At 45.1% G+C, this 19,238-nt stretch overlaps 3 protein-coding genes across 3 annotated transcripts; all 3 read right to left on the bottom strand.

Moving 5' to 3' along the window:
• Nucleotides 1-2,895: 2,895 nt before the first annotated feature.
• LOC106604410 (protein Wnt-8a) lies at nucleotides 2,896-5,291 on the bottom strand. Its single transcript, XM_014199007.2, has 6 exons — nucleotides 5,221-5,291; nucleotides 5,078-5,111; nucleotides 4,643-4,781; nucleotides 4,079-4,204; nucleotides 3,832-3,974; nucleotides 2,896-3,635 (listed from the first exon to the last, which is right to left on the bottom strand). Exons 1-6 carry the CDS (start codon nucleotides 5,289-5,291, stop codon nucleotides 3,078-3,080), a joined length of 1,071 nt encoding a protein of 356 aa, XP_014054482.1. The 3' UTR covers nucleotides 2,896-3,077.
• A 431-nt stretch (nucleotides 5,292-5,722) lies between these two features.
• On the bottom strand, nucleotides 5,723-9,468 carry LOC106604409 (protein Wnt-8a). Its single transcript, XM_014199006.2, has 6 exons — nucleotides 8,450-9,468; nucleotides 8,286-8,319; nucleotides 7,905-8,040; nucleotides 7,564-7,689; nucleotides 7,178-7,320; nucleotides 5,723-6,806 (listed from the first exon to the last, which is right to left on the bottom strand). The coding sequence occupies exons 1-6, from the start codon at nucleotides 8,518-8,520 to the stop codon at nucleotides 6,231-6,233; spliced, it is 1,086 nt and encodes a 361-aa protein (XP_014054481.1). The 5' UTR covers nucleotides 8,521-9,468; the 3' UTR covers nucleotides 5,723-6,230.
• Nucleotides 9,469-13,567: 4,099 nt separating this feature from the next.
• Nucleotides 13,568-18,861, bottom strand: tmsb2 (thymosin beta 2). Its single transcript, XM_014198912.2, has 3 exons — nucleotides 18,649-18,861; nucleotides 15,983-16,087; nucleotides 13,568-15,246 (listed from the first exon to the last, which is right to left on the bottom strand). Exons 2-3 carry the CDS (start codon nucleotides 16,080-16,082, stop codon nucleotides 15,209-15,211), a joined length of 138 nt encoding a protein of 45 aa, XP_014054387.1. The 5' UTR covers nucleotides 16,083-16,087; nucleotides 18,649-18,861; the 3' UTR covers nucleotides 13,568-15,208.
• Between the last annotated feature and the right edge of the window lie 377 nt (nucleotides 18,862-19,238).

The following is a 19,238-nucleotide window of genomic DNA, read 5'->3' as shown; positions in this document are numbered from 1 at the left end:
AGGGCCTCTAGAGAACAGTGTTACAGTGTGTTGGTTGGTTGAGCCTCTAGAGAACAGTGTTACAGTGTGTTGGCTGGTTGACTCCCAGGGCCTTTAGAGAACAGTATTACAGTGTGTTGGTTGGTTGAGCCTCTAGAGAACAGTGTTACAGTGTGTTGGTTGGTTGAGCCTCTAGAGAACAGTGTTACAGTGTGTTGGCTGGTTGACCCCCAGGGACTCTAGAGAACAGTGTTACAGTGTGTTGGCTGGTTGACCCTCAGGGACTCTAGAGAACAGTGTTACAGTGTGTTGGCTGGTTGACCCCCAGGGACTCTAGAGAACAGTGTTACAGTGTGTTGGCTGGTTGACCCCCAGGGACTCTAGAGAACAGTGTTACAGTGTGTTGGTTGGTTGAGCCTCTAGAGAACAGTGTTACAGTGTGTTGGTTGGTTGAGCCTCTAGAGAACAGTATTACAGTGTGTTGGTTGGTTGAGCCTCTAGAGAACAGTATTACAGTGTGTTGGTTGGTTGAGCCTCTAGAGAACAGTGTTACAGTGTGTTGGTTGGTTGAGCCTCTAGAGAACAGTGTTACAATGTGTTGGTTGGTTGAGCCTCTAGAGAACAGTGTTACAGTGTGTTGGTTGGTTGAGCCTCTAGAGAACAGTATTACAGTGTGTTGGTTGGTTGAGCCTCTAGAGAACAGTATTACAGTGTGTTGGTTGGTTGAGCCTCTAGAGAACAGTATTACAGTGTGTTGGTTGGTTGAGCCTCTAGAGAACAGTGTTACAGTGTGTTGGTTGGTTGAGCCTCTAGAGAACAGTGTTACAGTGTGTTGGTTGGTTGAGCCTCTAGAGAACAGTGTTAGTGTGTTGGTTGATTGACCCCCAGGGCCTCAGCAGGTCTCCACTGTGTCACAAATGTCACACAGCACCACCTCAGGCACCACCTCAGGCAATTGAATACATTTTTGGTGTAATTCGTATTTCTGAATAAGGCTTAAAATACAGAATACAATCTTGCTATGTCACATGATGTGCAAAACACAGGGCATGGCCTACAACAATTACTTAATTGATATGTTATATGTCCCTAATAGGTTGATTGAGTCTTAATTGAACACATTACTTGAGTGGGGTAGTCAGTAAAATATACTATTGAAAGCAATACTCCTCCCATATCATGATCTATATCTCCTCTCCTTCTCTTCACCTCCCACAGCCATACCTCCCTCTCCACATCCACACTCCCCTTCTCTTTCCCACTCAATTCAAATTGAATTCAATTTAATGGGCTTTATTGGCATGGGAAACATATCTTTACATTTCCAAAGCAAGTGAAATAGGTAATAAACAAAAGTCAAATAAACGATAAAAATGTACAGTAAACATTACACTCACAAAAGTTTCAAAATAATAAAGACATTTCAAATGTCATATTATGTCTATATACAGTGTTGTAATGATGTCCTGTATTTGATGTCTTTTTCAGCATGTTTCCTGTATTTGATGTCTTATTCAGCCTGTTTCCTGTACTTGATGTCTTATTCAGCCTGCTTCCTGTATTTGATGTCTTATTCAGCCCGCTTCCTGTATTTGATGTCTTATTCAGCCCGCTTCCTGTATTTGATGTCTTATTCAGCCCGTTTCCTGTATTTGATGTCTTATTCATCCTGTTTCCTGTACTTGATGTCTTATTCAGCCCGTTTCCTGTATTTGATGTCTTATTCATCCTGTTTCCTGTACTTGATGTCTTATTCATCCTGTTTCCTGTATTTGATGTCTTATTCACTCTCTCCCTCTCTGCCTCCCACCAGCAAGACCTCCCTCCCCTCTCTGTCCTCCTCTCCTCCCTGAGGCAGACCCCTGGGTGGGGTAATATCCTTGCCTTCAGTCACTGATCAGGGACCCAGTGGCAGGTTTATGGCATGTCCAGCAGAGAGGGAGAAATAGAGGAGGGTGAAGAGAATGAATGAGTGATCTACAGGGGAGAGGAGAGAGACAATGGAATAGTATTCTGCTCTATTTCTCCTGGTAATGCTCTCTGTCGATCTCTCTCTGAAAACCGTTACATTTATTTTAGTGTCACATAAAATCCTTGCAACAAATAGAGCGCATCATAGTCGTCAGTGCATGTTCATAGCCAATCAAAACAATGTCCTTCCAGTAATTTAGGTAACATTTAAATGTTCCTGAAACACATGTTGCCGATAACTTCCATCCAGTTTGTTGCATCTATCCAAAAGATGGAGTGCAGCTTTTAAGTGACGATTACTTCATCACACATTTGGCTAGGTTACGCAAAATGCTGCCACGCCATCTTTCATAATAGGCTACAATTAAATACATTGAGATGCATTCCTACCCATAGTCTTGTCTTCACAGTGTAGCGTTCTGCTTTGATTTATTGTGATGCAGTTGCATTGACTTTTCAAGTGTGACAACGTACACGGTCACAGCAGTGTCCCGGATTACCATGGCAAACACCTATAAACACACCGGTAAGGAGGCTTCCTTCAAAAGGCTTGATCCTCATTCCGATCCTTAAACATGCCATCGATACAACGTCCACATCAAAGCGCTGTTAAATCAACGCTGAAGCTGAGCCCTGATGGAGGTGTGAACGGCTACATGGTAACAATCCCCTTCTAGCGTATTCACCACTGCCTGCCTATTCACCTATTATTTTACTGAGTGAATTTCGTGTTATTCTAATTTGTTTTGCAGAAGGATAAAATGCAGTCATTGAGCAAAAATAAACACATTTTCTTAACTGTTTATTCATCAGAAGATTTGTATGTAGTCCCATAAATAATCATTGAGAAGCAAAAACAGCGAAGTATATTTTATATTTGTTTATTAAATATTTCCAATGAGTCACATACATAAATATATAATTTACATCCATATAGGCCTACAATAAGACAAACGTGGGTGGGTGAGGGGGGAAGTGCAGAACAACATTTCACATAATCACGTGGAGTGGAGGACAGTCTGTGAATAAAGATAGATTTGAAATAAGATGACAAATAAACTCATGATTTTACATTTGCCATCATAATAGTTTGCATAGAATAAAGCCACAGGCCTCCCTCTTTTCATTCATTTAGGTCCTCGGAATCTCCTTCTATAGTTGTGTCCGTGGCCTCCCTCTCTTCTGGCACACACGTGTTTGACCATCACTTGAGAGCAGTTCTCACACTTGACCGTGCAGCACCATTGGAACTTGCAGTTACAGCTGCTGACTATCTCTGTCCGCCTCTCCTCCACCCTCAGGCCGCACTCATGGCACAGTCGGCGGCAGCTCCTCTTCTCCCACTGGTTCAAACCCTCGCCGTGCTGCAGGCACTCCCTGCCCTCAGTACCGTGAAGGCCCAGGCTGGCGTTCTGACTGCAGTAGTCCGGAGATTCCTCCAGGTAAATGAGCTCCGTTCGGGCGATGCTGCTGAAAGCGTCCGCAATGGCGCCCCTGTTGTCGGCGCTGTTGCCCGACCTCATCCGCCTCTTGTCCATCTCCAGTTTCTGCGCCTGGTCGTGTTTGATTTTGAGGTAGTTGCCGATGTCTCTGAAGTCAGACAGCTGCATCCAGCAGGTCTGAACGGAGCAACTCTCAGACATACCGTGGCACCTGCAGATGCGCTTCATGGTGGCCTTCACCGCCTGATCAACAGACACAGAGAAAAAGGGGTTATGGTGGGTATTAACTCAAATGTGATTGAATTGAGGCACACAACCAATGCGTCACAACATGGCCAATTAATGTGTAATAACAAGATTAACCAATGCGTAATACCATGGTCAACCCATGCGTAATGCCATAGCTCTCCATGCAGGAGTTTGGAGCGAAATAGCTCACCAGTCTACCGGCCTCGTTGTTATGAAGGTTGACAGCCGCCCGTGAGTCCTGGCCAGTCTCAAGCGCGTCCACGTACTGTTTTGACATCCTTTCCCCAAAGTCCAAGTTATCACTGCAGCCGCCCCACAACCACCCACGCCCCCCTGGGACAGGAGACAAGCAAAAACATGAGTATGGGCACACATAGCAGGATGCAAGAATATTATCACCTTCTTCAGGTCTACTCTCTCATTGTTGTGTGCGTTACCGATTTGACCATTTCTCGAGCCGTCACAGCCGCAGTTGTCCAGGTCCCCGAGACTACAGTTGCGGGTCAGTGTGTACATGACTCCTGCTGCGCTGATCGCGTGCACGAAAGAGGTCTCACTCGTGGCTACAGAAACAGACATCGAACGTATAAATAGGTATTGAAATATTTCACAATGTCAGGTAAATATCAATTCATGTTTATGCATTATGTAGCCAAAGCCTCGAACACACCTACAACGTCATTGTATAAAATGGTACTCCGCATAATCTGGATAAGTGTGCAACAAAAGTTCAACATTCCCCTTCTGCTACCATTTCTGTCAAGCCATCTATGCATACGTTCGATTTATCCAACGTATGCACGACACAGAACGCACTGCAACTGTCTCTGCAACGCAATGCTGCAAGGCAAACGCAGCGTTCCATTGGAAATTAATGGACTTCTGGTGAACCAAAACACATTAACACTGTAGGTGTGATCAAGGCGTTAGGGCTTCTCAACTCGCATACATATGACATTTTATGCATTAGATTTTACTTATTGGGTATCAAAGCTCTGTACCGCTGCGAAGGCCTTTATGAGTTGAGAGTTGGAGCGCACTCTCCGGGCAGTTCCACCTGTCCCAAGCAAACTGGTGTTTACATTCCTGGATCCCGCTCTGCGCGCCCACTTGCACGCTACTAGCATACGTCAGATATGCCTGGAGATAAGAGGGAGAGAGCATGTTAAATCCACTATTGAATATCCTCAACAACAAACAAAATAATAATCGAAGTGACATTTGGATACCCATTGAGTTGTGATAAATGCTATTAAAGTAGGCTAAGCATTCGTCTATCATTACGCACTACTGAAACGATCCTATTGAAAAGACCATCAATGTTTCGTGCACTCATGATGCCAGGAGTACCTTTTGGGAATCTTTGCATAATAGTTTGGAGCACTTGTTTTCCCTAAGGTTACTTATAAAGCAAACAATTCGAATACAAATCTTACCTTGGGTCCAGTCATAAGAAAATTGTTCACGGCCCTGAAAGAACAGAGACAATATAGCCTGAAACAACCTTTTAAAACCGAGACACTAGCTAAATGAAAACTAAAAACGTTATAAATAAAATGTGTTAGAAGTGGGGTCTTACCAGGCATGTCCAAGAAGAGTTTTGTGGAGAAGGAAAAGCACCAGGAGCCAAAGGAACGAACAGAAGACCATTGTTAGTGTTTTTACCTCCGACACTAAGGGAGAGATCTGGGAATGTGATGAGGACACGCAGCTTTCGCCTTTCAATTTAAGAGAAGGAATCAGAAACAAATGGGAACCTTGTCCTTTGTCTCGGGGTTCCGAGGACGCTGATTGGACAATGGCCACATAAATAAGACTGGAGGAAACGCCTATTGAGAACTTCAAAGGGTGTCAGGACAAGACAGTTTATTTTCTTCCCTCAGGCGATGACACCAGCGGCCAGATTAATGAGATGATCCCAGCCTCCCGTGGAGACCTCGCCCTCAACACCACCAATAAACAAAAACAGACTGCCAAATCAGAATAATAAATGCGACTAACTTCATCGGCACAGGAAGTAAATTCAGAACAGGACTCGAAATAAAATTCAAATATTTAATATGCAATTCCCTGTACAAAAATAAAAACATGTGATAATGACACTTAAAACAATGTCATAATTGATATCAAAAAGGGCACACCGAATGTACGCATAGGCCTCTAACCCATTTAGACACCCATATTTCTCCAAAGTGACAAGTAAACTTAAACGTGCATGAACAAAATAACATTGTGATGATAAACACACATTTATCAAAGGAATATATATATTTTTAGAACATATCACATATCTATTCGATTGTCAAAATGTTAGAGCCTATAAAGTGCATTTTAAATAAGGGACAAAAGTGGAAATAGTTCGTCACCCGATGTGGGATGGATGAGAAGATATGTTGATCATAAACAAGTTACAGGAGAAATCACGTGTAAAATGTTTGGGTAACAACATACAAGACATACAATCCCAGACAGATGAACATGGATAAAATGAACTGTAATAAAACATGTTTAAATAGCGAATATTAAAATAAGCTGTCCACTTCATAGTTATCCTCAAGTATAGATAACCACAGTCTGTACAGGCGCAAATCAACTGCGCTGCACGCGGGGCCTTCTCCCACTTTTCCTTGTGCTGTTCTGAGGCCTGCGCACTCTCTCCCTGCGCGCGCAGTAGTATTTGGTCACGACCTGCGTGCACCGCTCGCACTTGACCGTGCAGCACCAGTGAAACTTACAGTTACAGCTGCTGACTATCTCAATCCGCCTCTCCTCGACCCTCAGGCCGCATTCATGGCACAGCCGGCGGCAGCTCTTCCTCTCCCACTGGGAGAGATTATTTCCCCCCTGCAGACACTCCCTCCCCTCGGTGCCCTGGAGCCCCAGGCTCTTGTTCTTGGTACAGTAGTCTGGAGATTCCTCCAGGTAAATGAGCTCCATCCGGGCGATGCTGCTGAACGCGTCCGCGATGGCGCCCCTGTTGTCGGCACTGTTCCCCGACCTCATCCGCCTCTTGTCCATCTCCAGTTTCTGCGCCTGGTCGTGTTTGACTTTGAGGTAGTTGCCGATGTCTCTGAAGTCAGACAGCTGCATCCAGCAGGTCTGAACTGAGCAGCTCCCGGAGACGCCGTGGCACTTACAGGCTCGCTTCATGGTCGCCTTGGTCGCCTAGAGAGAGCTTCAGTCAGTTATGGATTCAATAATATCTCACAACAGTTCATTTGTAAGTTTATGTTCGATCTGATAGGCTAAAAAAAACGAAAAACTCCACAACGAATCCAAATGATAACCAAAATAGTAATCCAGTCCAAACAGATGACATTGGCCTGTAAATGTACAAAACATTCCAATTAAATAACAATTTACAGTATACACATATAGGCCTACCAACGTCAGAATAGCCAGTATGAGACCGGCAGTATAGCCAGTGTGAGACCGGCAGTATAGCCAGTGTGAGACCGGCAGTATAGCCAGTATGAGACCGGCAGTATAGCCAGTATGAGACCGGCAGTATAGCCAGTATGAGATCTGTCACTCACCAGTCTACCGGCTTCATTGTTGTGCAGGTTTACAGCTGCGCGCGAGTCGTGCCCGTTCTCCAGCGCATCCACGAACTGTTTGGACATGTTCTCCCCAAATTTCACGTTATCACTGCAGCCCCCCCAGATCCAACCCCTACCACCTGGAGAGAGACAAGGCAGGGTTAGTCTATGTAATTATGTCCATGTCCAAATATTACTGCCCTTATTTCTGTCAAATTTCAGTGTTGTCTTCTGTGCGTAATTCTGCCCATTTTTGGTTCTGTGCGTAATGGTGTAAATGTGCGCAACTCTGTTATTTGAGCATATAATACATGGTCACATAATTCAAATAGGTTGCTACACTCAATGTTATAAAGTCAGATGGTAATGGTATATAAACTCACCTATCTGCCCAATATTGGAGTCATCACATCCACAGTTATCAAAATCCCCCATACTACAGTTCTTGGTGAGAGTGTACATCACCCCCGCAGCACTGATGGCGTGAACGAAAGACGTCTCTCTTGTGGCTGGAATTTAAAGAGATCATGGTTGTCAATGTTATGGTTAAAGTTAACACAGACGGTAAGTGTGATGACATTGGTAAATATTAGACGCTTGTAAATTGCTATGCGTAATTTCCTCAGACATACTCACTACAAGCCTAGTCTATTTGCCATTGGAAATCATTTCTTTCCAGGGATTAGGTAGCCTATAGCACGCTGCCTCGTAAATATATTCTCACCACTGCGCAGTCCATGAGCTGATAGTTGGAGCGCGCTCTCGGGGCAGTTCCACCTGTCCCAAGCGAACTGGTGTTTGCATTCCTGAATCCCGCTCTGTGCGCCCACCTGCACGCTACTGGCATACGTCAGATAGGCCTGGAGGGGCACACGGATACAGAGACAGTAAATCACAGGTTCTCGTTCGTTATCAGTATTCAACCAGACATTTAATGTGTTATCTGTTTTCCAACTTGGCCTCCGTGTTTGAGCTATTCATTTGTTGTTATTAGAAAACATTTCCGTTAAGTTACAGAGAAAACATTTGCAACGTAAACCGTAAGGGCTATTTTAACCAAGCAGTTTAAGTGCGCGAGCCCAAAAAGTAAATAAAGATCCGTTACCTTTGGTCCAGTCATCAGGAAGTTATTCACCGACCTATGGAAAACAGAAAGCAAACCCAGTCAAGACATGGTAATTGTGCCATCGTGTAAACTGATTTCCCCCCCATTGTCTATATAACTGATCATGGCAGAACTGTTGAAATGACAACAGGTAAAAAACCTACCATGCTGTAGCGTACAGAACATGACAACACATGGACAGGACCAGTGATGTCAGCAGCTTGCACGGTCCCATGGCAGCTAATGCGTCTTCTGCGTCCAAAACAACGGCTTCCGTGGAGTATCCCAAGCGTAAATACCGAGACGGGCGGTCAGAGAAAGAGAGAGAAAGAGTACGCTAGATGCAACTGAGCTCTGTGACTGGATCGTAAAGACATTTATAGTGTCGTTGTGTTTGATTGACAGATTTGTTCTGTTGGTAACGTTTCACTGTGAAAATGCGCCAACCATGTCATTGAATGCCGTGTTCTATAGACACATAGGAAACACATCGGTGCATAACTGCACTTCAAAGCTTCCGCACAGACACAGTTTTAACAGCCCCCCCATCCATCCATTCCATTTACCAGAGGTCACTCTTTATATACTTTTCCCACGAATAAGTGTATCAAGTGCTAAATTGCAGAGTTTATTATTGATATTAGTGGTGGTAGCATGATTAGTATTAAATTGGGTTCGGATCTATAGGCCTACATTACACATTCAATTAGGACGTGTAGCCTAAACGTGCAGCCATTTCTGGATGTGAAATGGGCCCGCGCATGGATACACATCCCAAACACTATATGGTTGTTGGCTCAACAATTAAATGTGCATTTACGTCGCTGTCTTTTACCTGGATATACACGGATGTGTAAGAACATAGCCTATATTTCCATTCAAAGTTCACTAGAATAGGCCTATATAGAGTATATTGTTCCTATAGGTATACACTTGGCTCTTCGGGGGTGGTCTATTCTCTATACCTTTTTTTATTTTATATTACTTTAGAAATAATAGATAGTATTTATAATCAGACTGAATGTGTGTGTCCCCTATACTGACTTCATCCCCTAGCGAGTCTCCCGCCCTGTCCGTCTGTCTGACCTGGTAGGAGCTCTGTTATTTGGGGACCCTAGCGAGTCGCCCGCCCTGTCCGTCTGTCTGACCTGGTAGGAGCTCTGTTATTGGGGACCCTAGCGAGTCTCCCGCCCTGTCCGTCTGTCTGACCTGGTAGGAGCTCTGTTATTTGGGGACCCTGGCGAGTCGCCCGCCCTGTCCGTCTGTCTGACCTGGTAGGAGCTCTGTTATTGGGGACCCTAGCGAGTCTCCCGCCCTGTCCGTCTGTCTGACCTGGTAGGAGCTCTGTTATTGGGGAACTAACACTGCGATCTGGGGAGGGGGTGTGACTACAAAGTCATAAATTCATTCAGCCCCGTTCGCTAAGAGTCATGTAAATAAATCCTCACACATCGGCGACATTGGCACCGCCGCGATAATAAGATAATAGCCGATTCCATGGGAACGAAGTCGGTGTGAAAATAGTCTGGAATCTAAGGAGAGGATGGGGATGTGAAAATAAATAAACGAGAAACAATGTAGGCGATCTGTAAGAAATGCAATATTGTTGACAATACCCTATATTTTAAATAGCCTAGGCCTAATGTTGAAACAAAAAAATATGTATTTCAATCCTCTAGATTAAACATATTTTAACACATTTGGCATAAGTGTCTTCTGAATGATGGGTAAATTTGATATTCACTGACATGATTTGATGCAGTTGTCTTATTTCAAATCACCCGTCATCATGTGCCAGTTTCTGTTAGGCCTAATTCACATTCATATCTGATTTGATATGAGAAAGATTAGCCTAACTTGTGATCACTATTGATTACCATTGGCCTAGTTTATAGTTTCCATTTCAATCAGATCGCTGGGGCATGTTAAATCCTCTATAAGCCACTCAAAATCCCCTAAAACAACTTCTCACTCCACGGTCAGACAATAGCCAAGTCCTTGTAGGACAATAGAGGCGCGAGCAGGTGACGATAATCCGCACTAATTAGATATCGGCCACTTGACTGTTCCACTGCAGCTGAAAGCTTCATTTCCCACACCTAGCCGAGGAAAATAAAAGGAGATTAAACGATGATCTTTGATGGTTGATCTCAACCCATTTCTGTCTTACAAATAGGCTTTGCCGCTACTGGCTTTATGGGTTCATAACAACCTGTAAAACAATAGTCCATCAATTTGGGCGTTCTTTTACATAGATGCTACAAGCCTATATAAACATCGAAACTTCATCAAAAACAGAAGCTCATTGCGAAATAAACCAATCAATATTGATCGTGAATGAATCAATAGGCTATTTAAATTCATTACAAGTTGATAAATCATCCCAACAACTCAAAACAATCATCACATATTGATCATTTAAAATGATATCAAATAAGTAAGCTAATATAGCCTAGTAATGTGCTCACCTTTTGGCACAGGAATGCCATGTTCTCTTCCTCTCAGGACTAACTCAGGTGTTGCTGATGGTCAGTGTGGATGGCTCTCAGAGACAGACATACAGGCTTTACATTGACTGCATACAAACAGGAATAGAAAATAATAGTAGTGGACATGGGGGATTTCTGGGGCTAATATACAATACACTACAGCCAGTACACGTTGATTGAGTGATGTGTATTATCCAACGGACTGGTCCAAAGCACTGGACATCGACCCGCATCACAGATTAAGATAAACATGTAAAACGCGTTTTAATTAAATTGTTCTAACTGACGTTTCAGACTCATTAGGCGCGTCCATGGTGTGCTGATTGGCGATTTACGAAGCTGTTATTCACCTCAAATTGACTAGGCTAGGCTATATTTACGGTGCAGGGTGTGATAAGCGGAGTCATAAAACTGATAAAGGGAGCTGGAGGTGAGAGGCTAGACGTGCCAGGTCTGGCGACGCCAGCGACCCATGTGCCTCCATCAGAACAGCGATAGCACTGCAGATAGTTCAAAAGAAAGCATACCTCACAAACTATTACACATGAGCCAGGGGTGGCCCTAGCCTTTTGGGTGCCCTAAGCACGACTTGGTTGGGGGGGCCCCACACCTACATCTTAACAGACATATAGGAGCAATTAGGGTTAAGTGCCCTGCTCCATGTTACATAAACATATTATTCATCTAGTCAGCTCAGGGACTCAAACCAGCAACCTTTTGGTTACTGGCACAACATTCCGCTAGGCAACCTGCCACATAGGGCATTGGTTAAAAGTAGTGCACTTAAAACATTTTAGTGGCCTCCCTCTTGACAGTGGAGATGAACATTTAAGTTTTAAAGTCTATTTCTTGCAATTCTACACATTTTTCCATGGGAAAGACAGTTTAAGCTAATTTCCTAATTTCCTCCCAGTCTACACATTTCTTAATGATTTATGCCATGTTTATATGATCTGAGTGAGAATGACTAACAAAATCAATGGGGGCCCCCTTGAGGTCAGGGCCCCTGGGCATGGTCAGAATTCGGTCGTGATTACTCCAAATTTAGATAGATTGGTAGTTAGTCTAGCCAACTAACAATTGTTAGCTGACACGGCTAATTGAGTGATTATCAGTGACAGACATAACAAGAGAACAACTAATGATGCACATCTACGGCTGGGCGACATGGCCAAAATATATCAAGGCATTTAAAAAAAATGGACGGTATGACAGTATTTTACACTATTTTATGTTTTGATTAATAAAAGTTCTACATTTGCTTTATGAGTAGTGTGACCCTAGGGTGGCAACACATATATTCTAAGTGATTTCAATGGGTCTTTCTCCATTCTGATTGGTTTATACTGTTCAATTCAACTTCAACCTAAAATCATTTCCTGCATTTCCATCAATTTTTGCATTTCCTGCACTCATTTGAGATCATTTGTATTTTTATTGTGACAGGGTAGGAACCAAGGTGTTTCCTAGGGGACCCTATAATCTTTGGCTACATTTAATGTTTTCTCTTAGCTACTTTATGTAGCTAACATATTCATGCTTTGCGTATTCCTCTTTGATTTAGAAGATACTGTTGCAGAAACAACATGCTGATTTAGGTCTACACCATCACTGGCATTATCAGGTTGTAAAGCTAATTATGTTTGCTCTGACTCAGTATGCTTATTAGCTAGCTAGTCAGCTAACTAGCGATTAGCATTAGCGACTAACACGATTTAGGCCCAACTTGCTAAGAAAAGACAAACTAGCTGTTTGCAGATGTAAGAAACACAAACTGATATTGTAGTTATAGAACACTAGTGGGATTTATATTAAGAAGCAGAGTGAAAATGGCATCGTTGTCATCAACGTTGTTGCATGTGCTGCATTGACCAGGCAGACTGAATACAACTGTCTTATGGTCCAGCAACAACAAATACGCTCCTTGTGTGATGGGGGTGGGGCTCGGTCTGTGTGGAAGGTGTCAAGGAGAGAGAGAGAGAGAGATGAATGAAGTAGTGAAGTAAACTATAAAAATGGACGTTACACACCACATATCACGTTTAACAAACCAAACATTCAAATACCGTTATAGAAGGTAAAGTAAAAACCCAAACCGGTCCGTGCATCAATACCGGTATATCGTAAAATACGGTATAACGCACAGCCCTATGCACAACCACATTTTGAAAAGCACCTGGTGTATTCTACTATTCTAACGCTCAGTAGTAAATTGAGACCCTGACTGAGTTCCTACATTTTTTAAAATAACACTTGATCAGGGGACCCCTAGCAGCTGGGGGCCTTAAGCGACCGCTTATGTCATATATGCCTGGAACCGGCCCTGCATTAAAACAATACAATAAGATCTGAATGAGTGTCATAGTAACTCGTTATCAATGATACCAGTCTACCTTACAGGGGTGTGTATACCAAGAAGTATACGGGCAATAAATATATCTCAGATTTTTGGACTGAGTTTTTGACCTGGTTTTCAATACTTCAGTGATATCAGGCTTGTAAATGTATTAATTATGATTCATGAAATGTCTAAACTGTAGGTGTGAATGTGCTGATTTAACTTCTCTCCCAGGAAAAACTGTCTGCAAAAACCCACTATTGCCATGATAATTCCATCCACTCAAGAATCATGTATTATTTAATTTATTGTATTGGTAGTCTAATTTTATATATATATTCTGTATTTGTCTAATGCACTATATATTCTCAGTAGGGACTGTCCATACCCCCTTTGAGACTACTATATTATTCTCAAACATCATTCATCGTCAGAGAAAGTCAGACTCAAATCTGTTGTTTTGTATTACACCCTTTTGTCTTTATTTCATAAAGAAAAGTAAAAAGTGAATTATGAAAATACCTCCATAATCCCCCCACCTTCCTCTCCCCGATCTCTCTTAGCCTGGATGCCTGACTTGGTTTGGTGAAGCCTAGGGGGTAAGAGTTAGGGGGTAGAGGCTAGGGGGTAAGTGCTAGGGAGTAAGGGGGTAGAGACTAGGGGGTAACGGCTAGGGAGTAAGGGGGTAGAGGCTAGGGAGTAAAGAGTTAGAGGCTAGAGGCTAGGTGGTAAGTGCTAGGGAGTAAGGGGGTAGAGACTAGGGGGTAACGGCTAGGGAGTAAGGGGGTAGAGGCTAGGGAGTAAAGGGTTAGAGGCTAGAGGCTAGGTGGTAAGTGCTAGGGAGTAAGGGGGTAGAGACTAGGGGGTAACGGCTAGGGAGTAAGGGGGTAGAGGCTAGGGAGTAAAGGGTTAGAGGTTAGGGAGTAAAGGGTTAGAGGCTAGGGAGTAAAGGGTTAGAGGCTAGGGAGTAAAGGGTTAGAGGTTAGGGAGTAAAGGGTTAGAGGCTAGGGAGTAAAGGGTTAGAGGCTAGGGAGTAAAGGGTTAGAGGCTAGGGAGTAAAGGGGTAGAGGTTAGGGAGTAAAGGGTTAGAGGCTAGGGAGTAAAGGGTTAGAGGCTAGGGAGTAAAGGGTTAGAGGCTAGGGAGTAAAGGGTTAGAGGCTAGGGAGTAAAGGGTTAGAGGTTAGGGAGTAAAGGGTTAGAGGTTAGGGAGTAAAGGGTTAGAGGCTAGGGAGTAAAGGGGTAGAGGTTAGGGAGTAAAGGGTTAGAGGTTAGGGAGTAAAGGGTTAGATGCTAGGGAGTAAAGGGGTAGAGGCTAGGGAGTAAAGGGTTAGAGGCTAGGGAGTAAAGGGTTAGAGGTTAGGGAGTAAAGGGTTAGAGGCTAGGGAGTAAAGGGTTAGAGGCTAGGGAGTAAAGGGTTAGAGGTTAGGGAGTAAAGGGTTAGAGGCTAGGGAGTAAAGGGTTAGAGGTTAGGGAGTAAAGGGTTAGAGGCTAGGGAGTAAAGGGTTAGAGGTTAGGGAGTAAAGGGTTAGAGGCTAGGGAGTAAAGGGTTAGAGGCTAGGGAGTAAAGGGTTAGAGGTTAGGGAGTAAAGGGTTAGAGGTTAGGGAGTAAAGGGTTAGAGGCTAGGGAGTAAAGGGTTAGAGGCTAGGGAGTAAAGGGTTAGAGGTTAGGGAGTAAAGGGTTAGAGGTTAGGGAGTAAAGGGTTAGAGGCTAGGGAGTAAAGGCTAGGTGTTGTTTCTGGCCCAATACTTATTTAAAGCAGAACCATCCTGGCAGCCAGGCTACAACTATATTCCCCTGATGATAGAGAGACCCCTGTGAAGATGTCAATCTGTGTCCCAAATGGCACCATATTCCCTATATAGTGGACCAGGTCAATATTATTGCACTATATAAGGAATAGGGTGACATTAGGGATGCAGCCCATGTACCCTCCTCCACTACTGCATCTCCCGGGGCCCTACAGCACCCTGTTATACAATACAAAGTAACTTCAAGTAGAATACTGAGACAGACAGACAGTCAAAACAAAGTGCTTTTGTTGACGGCATCTCTGCCTCTCCTGTTTTCCTCCTCACGTCCTCTTCACCAAGTCACATCAAGGCGTCGCGTCCCCTTTCCTTTCCTGTTCAATGGCTAAAACAGAAGACAGGAGGACAGGCATGTCAGTGCACACATCTGTATGGAGATTTGAATGTGAGTTGGGCTCCGGTGGTGTGGTTGCATTGCAGAGACGATACAGTGTCTGTCCCAAATGGTACCCTGTTCCTTAGATAGTGCACTACTTTGACCTGGGCCTATAGGGAGAGAGTGATGTTGCTGATTCAGTGATTTGTAGTAGACAAGTATTTGTATACTGCAGGCCTAAAGGACGGTCGACAGCGGTCGAACTGACCACCTATGAGAGAGAGAGATCCACAAAGAATTAGAAAACAAACCCGATTTTGATATTCTCCCATATCTACTGGGTGAAATATCACAGTTTGCCATCACAGCAGCAAGATTTGTGACCTGTTACCACAAGAAAAGGTCAACCAGTGAAGAACAAACACCATTGTAAATACAACCCATATTTATGTTTATTTATTTTCCCTTTTGTACTTTAACCATTTGTACATCGTTACAACACTGTATATATACATAATATGACATTTGAAATGTCATTATTCTTTTGGAACTTCTATGAGTGTAATGTTTACTGTTCATTTCTATTGTTTATTTCACTTTTGTATGTTATCTACTTCACCTACTTTGGCAATGTTAACATATGTTTCCCATGCCAATAAAGCCCCTTGAATTGAATAGAGAGAGAGAGAGAACTGCAGAGGCAAACCTTCCCTTACAACACCCTTTAAAACACATGATCACTCACTCTCTTTGGTTGGCAGGGGGTTCTTCTCTTTCGTCTCAGTCTTCTTCAGTTTGGTCTTGTCGAAGCAGGTGATCTCTGTCAGGTCAGGTTTGTCAGACATAGTTGCTGTGAAGGAGAGAGAGATGGAGCAGGGAAGGAGAGAGAGAGATGGAGCAAGGGGGGAGAGAGAGAGATGGGGCAGGGAGGGAGAGAGAGAGAGATGGAGCAGGGAGTGATAGAGAGAGATGGAGCAGGGAGGGGGAGAGAGAGCGATGGAGCAGGGAGGGAGAGAGAAGGAGAGAGGGATGGAGCAGGGAGGGAGAGAGATGGAGCAGGGAGGGAGGGAGAAGGAGAGAGAGATGGAGCAGGGAGGGATAGAGAAGGAGAGAGAGGAAGAGAGATGGAGCAGGGAGGGAGAGAGAAGAAGAGAGAGATGGAGCAGGGAGGGAGAGAGGAGAGAGAGATGGAGCAGGGAGGGAGAGAGAGGAAGAGAGAGATAGAGCAGGGAGGGAGAGAGAGGAAGAGAGAGATGGAGCAGGGAGGGAGAGAGAGGAAGAAAGAGATGGAGCAGGGAGAGAGAGAGAAGGAGAGAGAGATGGAGCAGGGAGGGAGGGAAAAGGAGAGAGATGGAGCACGGAGGGAGAGAGAAGGAGAGATAGATGGAGCAGGGAATAGAGAGAGATGGAGCAGGGAGGGAAAGAGAAGGAGAGAGAGATGGAGCAGGAGGAGAGAGAGATGGAGCAGGGAGGGAGAGAGAGATGGAGCAGGGAGGAAGGGAGGAAATGAGGGCGGGAGAGAGAGAGATGGAGCAGGGAGGAAACGAGGGAGGGAGAGAAAAGGAGAGGGAGGAGGGAGAGGCAGAGAGAAATCATCATGTGTCAGTTATTTGACCTTGGCTGGTACCTGTAAGACCAGCTGACAAACAAGCTACACAGGCAGAATCTTGCGTTGGGAACCTTGGTAGAATCCTTTCTGTTCATGTGTGTCATGGTGTTGAACAGAAGATGACAGATATGTGCTTTTTACAACAAAGGTTATTGGGAGAGACTGAACACAGAGTGAAGGTCACAGCCGGTTTCCTCTTTCGTCCACACACACACACACACACACACACACACACACACACACACACACACACACACACACACACACACACACACACACACACACACACACACACACACACACACACACACACACACACACACACACACACACACACACACACACACACCAAAGACATGTAAATGACACCAGCCATTCTGCCTCCAACATGACACCAGCCATTCTGCCTCCAACATGACACCAGCCATTCTGCCTCCAACATGACACCAGCCATTCTGCCTATCTGTCTACCCTGCCTCTCTCTCTCTCTCTCTCTCTCTCTCTCTCTCTCTCTCTCTCTCTCTCTCTCTCTCTCTCTTTCTCCATTCACTAGAGCTGGTCTCTTTGTTCTATCCCTCTGCAGTCTCTCTCTCTCTCTCTCTTCCTATTCACCTTCTAATCTCTGCATCCTTGCCGTCTTGTCTCCCCCTAAGTCTCAGCACTGTTCCACAATATTAAAATGCGCTCCTGGCTAGCATTGCCCCTTTCATAGCCCAGCCCTACCTCAGCCCCATCCCAGCCCTAGTTCAGCCCCATCCCAGCCCTACCTCAGCCCCATCCATGCCCTAGTTCAGCCCCATCCCAGCCCTACCTCAGCCCCATCCCAGGCCTAGTTCAGCCCCATCCCAGCCCTACCTCAGCCCCATCCCAGCCCTAGTTCAGCCCCATCCCAGCCCTACCTCAGCCCCATCCCAGCCCTAGTTCAGCCCCATCCCAGCCCTAGTTCAGCCCCATCCCAGCCCTACCTCAGCCCCATCCCAGCCCTACCTCAGCCCCATCCCAGCCCTAGTTCAGCCCCATCCCAGCCCTACCTCAGCCCCATCCCAGCCCTAGTTCAGCCCCATCCCAGCCCTACCTCAGCCCCATCCCAGCCCTAGTTCAGCCCCATCCCAGCCCTAGTTCAGCCCCATCCCAGCCCTACCTCAGCCCCATCCCAGCCCTAGTTCAGCCCCATCCCAGCCCTAGTTCAGCCCCATCCCAGGCCTAGTTCAGCCCCATCCCAGCCCTAGTTCAGCCCCATCCCAGCCCTAGTTCAGCCCCATCCCAGCCCTACCTCAGCCCCATCCCAGCCTAGTTCAGCCCCAGCCCAGCCCTACCTCAGCCCTACCTCATCCTCAACCCCAGCCCTACCTCAGCCCCATCCCAGCCTAGTTCAGCCCCATCCCAGCCCTACCTCAGTCCTACCTCAGCCTCAACCCCAGCCCTACCTCAGCCCCATCCCAGCCCTACCTCAGCCCCATCCCAGCCCTACCTCAGCCCTACCTCAGCCTCAACCCCAGCCCTAGTTCAGCCCCACCCCAGCCCTACCTCAGCCCCAGACCAACTCAACTCAATCCTGCATTGCTCACTTTATAACCCTGCTCTACTCAAATCCTACCACAGCACCTCTTACTCTCTCCATCTATATTTTCATTAATTCATTCTCTCTATCCTTCCATTCCTCCATCAGATCAGTACACATCAGTGTTCAGCCACAACCCAGATCCTTTGTTTCAGTACACAGAGACAAAGCAAAATAAATACAAATGGGGGAGAGAGAGAGAGCGAGAGAGAGGAGAGAGAGGAGAGAGACTGAGGCTTACCTTTGTTCCACACAGCAGTGTGCTTTAATCCTCCAGGGCAAGGTTGGAAAGAGATGGAAGTAGACAAGGCTGTGAGTGTCTTCCGGTTTCTGCACGTCTAGGTCTGCACCAGGGTGTGGGTTTAAGAGAGAAAAAGGGAGGAGGGAGGAGGGGAGATGGGGAGGAGGGGAGGAGGGAGAAACTGAGAGGGAGGGGGAGAGAGGAAGCACTAAAAGATAGGCAGAGAGAGAGAGAGAGAACGATAAGTCTGCCGTTTCCCTTCTCTTTCTTCATCTAGTTAATATTCATGTTCTCCAGGAAAGACATTGGTGGAAGAGCCAACCAACAGCAGGCTGTCGTGCTGTGCTGTACTGCTCATGAAGATAGCATATGATGCACTATTTAATCAATGCACTGAGGTGATTTTGGGGTATTGGCATTCTGAAGTCAGGGACAGATGACGTAACACTTGAATGTCTCAAAATACAATTATTTAGTAAAATAAGTAAAATAATTCAATTGGTTTTGATAATACTATTGACCTTTTCTAAATACTGTCTTTTGTCTGTACAGTATATAGTTTTCTAATATTTTTCCTTCATGGATGAATG

This window comes from Salmo salar, chromosome ssa05 (genome assembly GCF_905237065.1).
Source record: "Salmo salar chromosome ssa05, Ssal_v3.1, whole genome shotgun sequence".
Taxonomy (NCBI): Eukaryota; Metazoa; Chordata; class Actinopteri; order Salmoniformes; family Salmonidae; genus Salmo; species Salmo salar.
The sequence above is the reverse complement of the archived record's forward strand: the minus strand, read 5'-3'. Positions and strand labels throughout refer to the sequence as shown.